The following is a 9,933-nucleotide window of genomic DNA, read 5'->3' on the forward strand; positions in this document are numbered from 1 at the left end:
CAAGGCCATTCCAGCAGCTGTAAGTGGAGGAGTGGGGAATCAAACCCGGTCCTCCCAGAGTCTGCACACTTAACCACTACACCAAACTGGCTCTCATATGTGTGAAAGAGCCTCATGTGGCTCTCGAGCCACAGTTTGGCCATCCCTGATCTCTGAGGTGCTACTGGATCTACCTGTTCTACTGCAGACCAAAGCTGTTACACTTCATTTTTGTTTTAACTGTTTGCTTCTCTTTTTTGGAACACAGTTCCCATTACCTACCTCCTCTTTCTTTGCAACAACCTTGACAAATAAGTGGTTAACCTTCCCATTGTGCAGGCAAAGGACTTGAAGCTGATCCAGAGCACCCACCCGCTCGTTAGGGAATGGGATTGGACGTCTCAGCAGCCCACTGACGGATGGGAAAATTCTTCACCAGCTCAGTGGATCCTACTTAATGTCTTTTCCCTCTTTTGTTCCTTCCAGGTCTTGAATTTGCCTATTCTGCCGCGCCCAAATCTATGCAAAGCGCCATTATGGGTCTCTTTTTCTTCTTTTCTGGAGTCGGGTCCTTCGTGGGTTCAGGGCTGCTAGCGCTGGTGTCGATTCCGCAGATCGGCTGGATGAGCAACCACGTCGATTTTGGTAAGTTTTATGAACGTGGAGACGTAGGAAACTCCCTTAGACTGAATCAGATCACTGGCCCGTCAAAGTCTGTACTGTCTACTGAGACTGGCAGCTGCTCTCTGAGGTTTCAGGCAGAGGCCTTTCCCATCACCTACTGCAGGGGTGGCCAACAGTAGCTCTCCAGATGTTTTTGCCTACAACTCCCATCAGCCCCAGCCATTGGCCATGCTGGCTGGGGCTGATGGGAGTTGTAGGCAAAAAACATCTGGAGAGTTACCGTTGGCCATCCCTGACCTACTGCTTGGTCCTGTTTAACTGGAGAGGCCGGGGCTTGTGAGCCAGTTTGGTGTAGCGGTGTGCGGGCTCTTATCTGGGAGAACCGAGTTTGATTCCCCACTCCTCCACTTGCAGCTGCTGGAATGGCCCTGGGTCAGCCATAGCTCTGGCAGGAGTTGTCCTTGAAAGGGCAGTTGCTGTGAGAGCCCTCTCAGCCCCACCCACCTCACAGGGTGTCTGTTGTGGGGGGAGAAGATCAGTGTTCCCTCTAGGCTGAGTTAGCATGAGCTAGCTCACAGATTTTTAGCCTCCAGCTCACACATTTTTGTCTTAGCTCAGGAAGGATGACCCCAGAGCACAATAATTTATGCAGCAGCTCACAACTTTAATGCCAGGAGCTCATAAAGTAGAATTTTTGCTCACAGGGCTCTGCAGCTTAGAGGGAACGTTGGAGAAGATATAGGACAGGGGTGGCCAATGGTAGCTCTCCAGAAGTTTTTGCCTACAACTCCCATCAGCCCTAGCCAGCATGGCCAATGGCTGGGGCTGATGGGAGTTGTAGGCAAAAAACATCTGGAGAGCTACCGTTGGCCACCCCGATATAGGAGACGGTAAGCCGCTCGGAGTCTCTTGATTCAGAGAGAAGGGCGGGGTATAAATCTGCCGTCTTCTTGACCCTGGGATCGTTCACGTGCCAAGCAGACGCTCTACCAGTGAGCCACAGCCCCGGCCCAGTTTTCTCTGACCAGCTTTCCTATGGACATCTTTAAAAAGTGGGCCAGGATTGTGGTCGGATCCTAGACTGGGGAGTAGGTAGATCAAGGCCCTGGGGCCAGATCTGTCCAGGGCTCTTTTCATAGCAGGAACTCCTTTGCATCTTAGGCCACACACCCCTGATGTAGCCAATCCCCCTGGAGCTTACAGGAGGCCCCTGTACAAAAAGCCCTGTAAGCTCTTGGAGGATTGGCTACATTGAGGGGTGTGTGGCCTAATATGCAAAGAGTTCCCGCTACCAAAAAAAGCCCTGGATCTGTCTACCAGGGATTTACCTGCATTGGGCACCCGCTGCGCTAAAGACTTTCAAGGGGCCCTTCTCCACTTGTTAGCATTTTAAAAATCTCATCCGTCCAATAGGGAGCTCAGCATGGTGGAAACCCCCCGAGCCTCATCCTTTGCTTGCCCCAGTTCATTGAACTGTCTTCTGCATCCCCTTCCCCAATGTAGCTGATGTACTCTCTTTCCCAGATGATGTAGCTTAAGTTATCTGCAGGCACTCCAGTGTCCAGCCTCTCCCTTGAACAATTACATTATTTCTGCCGTTTTTTTAACGAAAGAGAAAAAGGCAAGCCCACTGTCTGGTGTGAACGTCCCGACCCATAAAGGGAAAATTACTACTTTTTTAAAAAACACTGGCGCTCTTTTGACTGAAATAGATTGTGTTTTAAATGTCAAGGGAAGAGCATTAGTTCACTGTCTTCTTTTCACTGCTTTTTAAATTATAAATTCATTTAATTGAATCTTAAGTTTCAGGAATTAAAGTAATTTCACCTTGATGCCGCTGCGTGAAGAAAGGGTTGATGGAGGTTTGAGGGGGCTCTTTCCCCTCCCCTCTCCGCCCTGTTTGGGGTTATAACAATAATGGTTCATTTGGCTCAGATTCCCAAGTCCCTTTTAGGCTCCCTCTATATTTTATTGTTGTCGGAGGTTTTGGATATGGACCAATAGCAGGAGCCTGTTTTTTTCCCTCTTGAGGGTCCCATTCATCCAATCAGCTGACTTAATTTACAGTCCCAAGTAGAGAGGGTTGCCAGTCTCCAGGTGGGTCAAAAACAACGGGAAACCACAACGTACAGATGATTAGAAACTAGCAAAATGCATTTCAAATTTGGGGAGGGACGGTGGCTCAGTGGTAGAGCATCTGCTTGGGAAGCAGAAGGTCCCAGGTTCAATCCCTGGCATCTCCAAAAAAGGGTCCAGGCAAAGAGGTGTGAAGAACCTCAGCTTGAGACCCTGGAGAGCAGGAGAGGGACGGTGGCTCAGTGGTAGAGCATCTGCTTGGGAAGCAGAAGGTCCCAGGTTCAATCCCCGGCATCTCCAAAAAAGGGTCCAGGCAAGTAGGTATGAAGAACCTCAGCTTGAGACTCTGGAGAGCAGGGGAGGGATGGTGGCTCAGTGGTAGAGCATCTGCTTGGGAAGCAGAAGGTCCCAGGTTCAATCCCTGGCATCTCCAAAAAAGGGTCCAGGCAAATAGGTGTGAAAAACCTCAGCTTGAGACCCTGGAGAGTCACTAAAGGGGAGGGACGGTGGCTCAGTGGTAGAGCATCTGCTTGGGAAGCAGAAGGTCCCAGGTTCAATCCCTGGCATCTCCAAAAAAGGGTCCAGGCAAAGAGGTGTGAAAAAACCTCAGCTTGAGACCCTGGAGAGCAGGAGAGGGACGGTGGCTCAGTGGTAGAGCATCTGCTTGGGAAGCAGAAGGTCCCAGGTTCAATCCCTGGCATCTCCAAAAAAGGGTCCAGGCAAGTAGGTATGAAGAACCTCAGCTTGAGACCCTGGAGAGCAGGAGAGGGACGGTGGCTCAGTGGTAGAGCTTCTGCTTGGGAAGCAGAAGGTCCCAGGTTCAATCCCTGGCATCTCCAAAAAAGGGTCCAGGCAAATAGGTGTGAAAAACCTCAGCTTGAGACCCTGGAGAGCAGGAGAGGGATGGTGGCTCAGTGGTAGAGCATCTGCTGGGGAAGCAGAAGGTCCCAGGTTCAATCCCTGGCATCTCCAAAAAAGGGTCCAGGCAAGTAGGCATGAAAAACCTCTAGTCCCTGGAGAGCCGCTGCCAGTCTGAGAAGACAATACTGACTTTGATGGACCAAAGGTCTGATTCAGTAGAAGGCAGCTTCATAGGTGCATATGTTCAAATTATCATGCTATAGCCATTCAAACTGTCCATTTGCTTGCCATCAGTATGCTTCGTAAATCCATAATTCATAACATTTCAGTCAAAATCATAGTCCAAAATTCATAAATCCACTTAAAGTGAAATCCAATCCTGGGTTCTTGAAATTAAAAAAAGGTACCAACTTTCTGCTGTGTTCACAATTTCCAGACACAGGTAGTACCGTGGAAGCACTTCTTGTTTTCCTCTAGGCAGCAGTCCTATATCTTCCGGTTGGGCATAGTTGGAATGGCTGCAGCATGATTATTTGAAATGCATTTTGCACAGCGTTTTGCTAGTTTCTAATCCCCAGGTGGGGACAGGAGATTCCCCCCCCCCCCCGGTTTGGTGGCCCTCTCCCCACTTCAGGGTCATCAGAAAGCAGGAAGAAGGGAGGGAAATGTCCGCTGGGCGCTCCATGGTTCCCTGTGGAGACCAATTCCCATAGGGTAGAATGGAGAATTGATCTGTGAGTATCTGGGGCTCTGGGGCGCAGTGCGGGCACTGTGAACTTAGGGGGAGGTGTTTGTGAGTTTCCTGCATTGCGCAGGGGGTTGGACTAGGTGACCCTGGAGGTCCCTTCCAAATCTGTGATTCTGCCGTCAGTCACACAGTGAAGATCTTTGTGCTGTGATGGCAACTGCTGCAGAAGCAATGCTTTTAAAGATCTGCCTAGCCAATCAAATCTCCCGTAGCCCATTAGAAGTCTTGCTGGGCAAAAGCCTCAATTTTCTGAAAACCCACTTTCTGAAAACACTTGGCAGGCACCAGAAACGGTATCGGTGGGCAGCGTGATACCCATGGGCACCACACTGGGGCCCCCTTTGCTTGATGGTTCAAGTGTGGCCACAGAACGTGGGGATTACAGCTTATGTGGCGAAAAAAAAAGTGTTTCCGGCCCTGTGTGACAGCTAGTTTGGTGTAGTGGTTAAGAGCACGGACTCTTATCTGGGAGAACTGGGTTTGATTCTCCACTCCTCCACTTGCACCTGCTGGAATGGGCTTGGGTGAGCCATAACTTTCACAAGAGTTGTCCTTGAAAGGGCAACTTCTATCAGAGCTCTCTCAGCCCCACCCACCTCACAGGGTGTCTGTTGTGGGGGGGAAGGTAGAGGAGATTGTGACTGCTCTGAGATTCTGAGATTCAGAGTATAGGATGAGATATAAATCCAATATCATCATCTTCTTCTCCTAAATCCAATATCATCATCATCTTCTCCTCCTAAATCCAATATCTTCTTCTTCTTCTTCTTCTTCTTCTTCTTCTTCTTCTTCTTCTTCTTCTTCTTCTTCTTCTTCTTCTTCTTCTTCTTCTTCTTCTTCTTCTTCTTCTTCTTCTTCTTCTTCTTCTCCTTCTCCTTCTCCTTCTTCTTCTTCTTCTTCTTCTTCTCCTTCTTCTTCTTCTCCTTCTTCTTCTTCTTCTTCTCCTCCTCCTCCTCCTCCTCCTCCTAAATCCAGTATCTTCTTCTTCTCCTAAATCCAATATCATCATCTTCTTTTCTCCTCCTCCTCCTTCTTCTCCTGAATCTGCAGCCTGAATCTTGGTTATAATGGAATTAGATTTAATTTGTTTTATACCTGACTTTTCCCTCCCTAATTCTTTCCAGGTAACATAAACGGGTGCCATTTGAATTACTACTTCTTCTTGTTGGCGGCTATCCAAGGAGCAACCCTTCTGCTTTTCCTGATTGTTTCTGTGAAATACGACCACCAAAGATCCCGGACTAATGGAGTCGCTGCCGGTGGGCGGACCTGATACGATCTGCGGCGGATATGCTGTTTATTTGACTGGTTTTTACAAAGAGCCGCCGGCTTGCAAGGTCTTTAAAAAAAAACGTTCTTTCAGTGGGGCGCTGTCTTTAAACCTGCATGATACACTGAGTTCTTGCCTCGTCCCTCTTTCCTTCCCTTGTAAAAGTAGGTAAGTGCCTTATGGTTAGCAAGATATATATATATAGGCCTTGCCCTGAACTCTTGAGATACGGGGCAAAACCTGTTTTCAAGTGCATTTCCATTTGGCATTCAAGGCGCGCCACCCTCATTCCAGTATTTTTTCCTCCTGTTCGTCAAAGCTGGGAATGGGCCGCCTTTGGAAATCAAGACGGTTACAACCGCCGATGGATTTTTTTTTTTTAAAAAAAAAATCTTTTAAGGACGAACCAAAGGAAGCGGATGAAACCAGCGTTCGCAGTTCGGTTTTTGTGTTCTTTTCGCAAGCGTTCTCTCTTTTTTTTTTAAACCGAAGCAGCTAAATAGATGGGATTGGAAACTTGTCTTGTTAAATCGTATGGAAATCTGGCAGAGAAGGAAGGCAATGGACGAATAAACGGAAGAGAGTAAGACTTTAATATGTGTCTTCTTCGAGAAGCGAAGATGGCGCTTCAGCCTTTTGCTTACGTTTAGACTCATCGTAGAACGTGAGGTTCATTCAGCCGCCGCAGAGACTGGTGCATGTTTAATCATGTTCAGGTGGGAGACTGAGCTGGTATCAGTAGAGATTTTTGCCTTGTGCCTTGAAGATTTTTTTCTTAAGGTAGGGAAGATACTCAACTATACAGAAAAACTGTTTTATGCTGTGAAAAAAAACTAATCTCTTACCTCCCGGTTGTGAGATCCTTTTTTCCCCAGTTAAAAACTGAAAGGCAGATGGGGAGAAACAACGCCACAATGGAGAACTGATTTGGGGTGAAGCTGGAAAGCCATGTCGACGGATGCTGTCAACTTGCACTTGGATGAGTGCCTGGCAATAGGTTGTGAGGCTGGGCCGCCACAAGTCAACATCCATGAGTCCGTCTTGACCACCAGGTCCACTGGGCGCCAGATTTCTTGCAGCCTGCTTCTGCGCGATTCTCCAGTTCAAACGTCACCTCCCAGAGAACACAACTGCTGTATGGATCCGCCTTGAGCCTTCCAGTGTGATCGGACGGGCAATAACGGGTGGGTTTCTTACGTGGTTTGCAAGTCTTCTTAAGAACGTACAAAAAAAAAATTGGTATCCTCAGCCAAAGTTCTTAATTTTTTTTTATTGGCTCTGTTTTAATACTTTCCTCTGTAATGATACTGACAACTGTGACAGAGCAATACGTCAAAGCAGTATTTTGCACGGAGGTTAGCTAAAACAACACTTCAGCTACTCACAGATGGTTTTAAAAGTTTCCTTCTGTGTAGGTAGTTCAGTTTTTTTTAAAAGCATGTTTAAGCATTTACTAGAAAACAGACCTTCTGGTTTCCCAGACACCTTTGTTAAAACTGGTTTACAAAACTCTTAGGCTGTGAGCCTGTGTTGCTAGGTCAATAAAACGATGCTGCGGATATTCTGTCTAGTCATTTTTTTTATTTCCCTGTTTCCCGCTTTGAAACTCGAATGTGAGTTGTGTTCTTGCTGATCTTGAGATCCACTGCAGAGATGTCCTTAGGACTTTGCTCTGGTAAGACCTCACCTGGAGTACTCTGTTCAGTTTTGGGCACCACATTTTAAGGAGGATATAGACAAGCTGGAACGGGTCCAGAGGAGGGCAACGAAGATGGTGAGGGGTCTGGAGACCAAGTCTTATGAAGAAAGGTTGAAGGAGCTGGGCATGTCTAGCCTGGAGAGGAGGCGGCTGAGAGGTGATACGATCACCATCTTCAAGTCTTGAAGGGCTGTCCTATAGAGGATGGGGTGGAATTGTTTTCTGTGGCCCCAGAAGGTAGGATCAGAACCAATGGGTTGAAATTAAATCAGAAGAGTTTCCGGCTCAACATTAGGAAGAACTTCCTGACTGTTAGAGCGGTTTCTCAGTGGAACAGGCTTCCTCGGGAGGTGGTGGGCTCTCCTTGCTTGGAGGTTTTTAAACCGACGCTAGATGGCCATCTGACAGCAATGAAGATCCCATGAATTTAGGGGGAGGGGGTTGTGAATTTCCTGCATTGTGCAGGGGGTTGGACTAGATTACCCTGGAGGTCCCTTCCAACTATGATTCCACCGGTGCCGCAGGTTCAGGGCTTTCTCCAGGATTTGGGTGGGACGGGATTCTGACTTCCCCACCCAGAATCTTAAGAGTTGGAAGAGACCTCCAGGGTCATCTAGTCCAACTCCCTGCACAATGTAGGAAATTCACAAATACCTCCTCCTACACCCCCAGTGATCCCTGCTTCATGCCCGGAAGATAACAAGAAAACCCCTCTCCGGGATTTCTGGCAAAACTGGCCTGGAGGAAAATTGCTTCCTGACCAGTGTTCCCTCTAAACTGAGTTAGTGTGAGCTAGCTCACTGTTTTTTAGCCTCCAGCTCACACATTTTTGTCTTAGCTCGGGAAGAATGGCCTCAAAACAAGTTAATTGATGCAGTAGCTCACAACTTTAATGCCAGTAGCTCAACAAAGTAGAATTTTTGCTCACAAGATTCCACAGCTTAGAGGGAGTATTGTTCCTGCCCCCAAAGTGACAATCAGCGTTTCCCTGGGTGTGTCAGAAAGGGCCACGAGAACTAGGCCCTGATGCAACCCTTCTTGCCCTCCTTCTCGTGATCTGCCTAATTCACAGAATCAACATTGCTGTCAGGTGGCCATCTGGCCTCTGTTTGAAAACCTCCAAAGAAGGAGAGCCCATCATCTCCTGAGGAAGCCTCTTCCACTGAGGCACCGCTCTAATGGTCAGGAAGTTCTTCCTAATGTTGAGCTGGACACTCTCTTGATTTAAATTTCAACCTCTTGGTTCTGGTCCAACCTTCTGGGGCCACAGAAAACAACTCCACACCATCTTCTGTATGGAAAGGAAAAGGAAAGGTCCCCTGTGCAAGCACCAGTCATTTCCAATTCTGGTGTGACGTTGCTTTCACAACGTTTTCACGGCAGACTTTTACGGGGTGGTTTGCCATTGCCTTCCCCAGTCATCTACACTTTTCCCCCAGCAAGCTGGGGACTCATTTTACCGACCTGGGAAGGATGGAAGGCTGAACCAGCTTTCGCTGGGATAGAACTTGGGTCGTGAGCAGAGAGTTCAGATCACAGTACTACAGTACTGCTGCTTTACCACTCTGCGCCACGGGGCCTCTAATTTTCTGTATGACAGCCCTTCAAAGAAGAACATAAGAGAAGCCATGTTGGATCAGGCCAGTGGCCCATCCAGTCCAACACTCTGTGTCACAGAAGAACATAAGAGAAGCCATGTTGACTCAGGCCAGTGGCCCATCCAGTCCAACACTCTGTGTCACATAAGAACATAAGAGAAGCCATGTTGGATCAGGCCAATGGCCCATCCAGTCCAACACTCTGTGTCACATAAGAACATAAGAGAAGCCATGTTGAATCAGGCCAGTGGCCCATCCATTCCAACACTCTGTGTCACACAGTGGCCAAAAACCCCAGGTGCCATCAGGAGGTCCACCAGTGGAGTCAGGACACTAGAAGCCCTCCCACTGTTGTCCCTCCCAAGCACCAAGAATACAGAGCATCACTTATCCCAGACAGAGTGTTCCAACAATACGCTGTGGCTAATAGCCACTGACGGACCTCTGATCCATATGTTTATGAAAACGGCTTTCATATTACCTAAGCCCATTGCTTTTGCTTCATGGTTGTCCATGCCCCCTTCTAATTCAGACAATGAATGCAGGCGGCATCTTCTCACACCACAAGCAATTCGGTGATTACGGCTAGAAGCAGCGGTCAACGCCACCCGTGCAAAGGGAAGAATCATGGGAGCAAATGGAGAGGACTGCCGTTTCTGCTCCCGAATTGTCGTCGCACCTCCGTCTCCCCTGCAGGTTGCATCCCAGAATGGGGCTGGTCTTGCCACCACTGCAGAACGCAAAAGGCTAGGCAGCAGTTGGTGCTGCTAGGCCACCGCAGGTCAAGGGTCAACAGCGTTGCCCCGCTGAGGGTCTTGGGCCACTGCTCAGCAGCGCCACCTTTTGGTGACAGGCTCGATTGGGGGTTTCCGTCAGCAAGAACAGGAGGAGCAGCTGGCGGGGTGGGTGGGGAGAGTTGGGCTTCCCCTATTTCCCTGCATGGAGGTTCCATTTGGCTATTTGGTGTAGTGGTTAAAGTGTGCGGACTCTTATCTGGGAGAACTGGGTTTGATTCCCCGCTCCTCCACTTGCAGCTGCTGAAATGGCCTTGGGCCACCCATAGCTCTCGCAGGAGTTG

General features: G+C 48.5%; 1 protein-coding gene across 1 annotated transcript in view; it reads left to right on the top strand.

Annotated features, from left to right (window-relative positions):
* The window catches only part of SLC15A4 (solute carrier family 15 member 4), an 83,343-nt gene extending 76,226 nt beyond the window's left edge, over positions 1 to 7,117 (top strand). Inside the window, exons 7-8 of the mRNA XM_060249722.1 lie at positions 466 to 624; positions 5,413 to 7,117. Coding sequence (XP_060105705.1) covers positions 466 to 624; positions 5,413 to 5,561 — 308 coding nt within the window. The 3' untranslated portion in view covers positions 5,562 to 7,117. The remainder of the gene's footprint in view (positions 1 to 465; positions 625 to 5,412) is intronic.
* Positions 7,118 to 9,933: the final 2,816 nt, after the last annotated feature.

Source organism: Heteronotia binoei, chromosome 11 (genome assembly GCF_032191835.1).
Source record: "Heteronotia binoei isolate CCM8104 ecotype False Entrance Well chromosome 11, APGP_CSIRO_Hbin_v1, whole genome shotgun sequence".
In the NCBI taxonomy this organism is placed as follows: domain Eukaryota; kingdom Metazoa; phylum Chordata; class Lepidosauria; order Squamata; family Gekkonidae; genus Heteronotia; species Heteronotia binoei.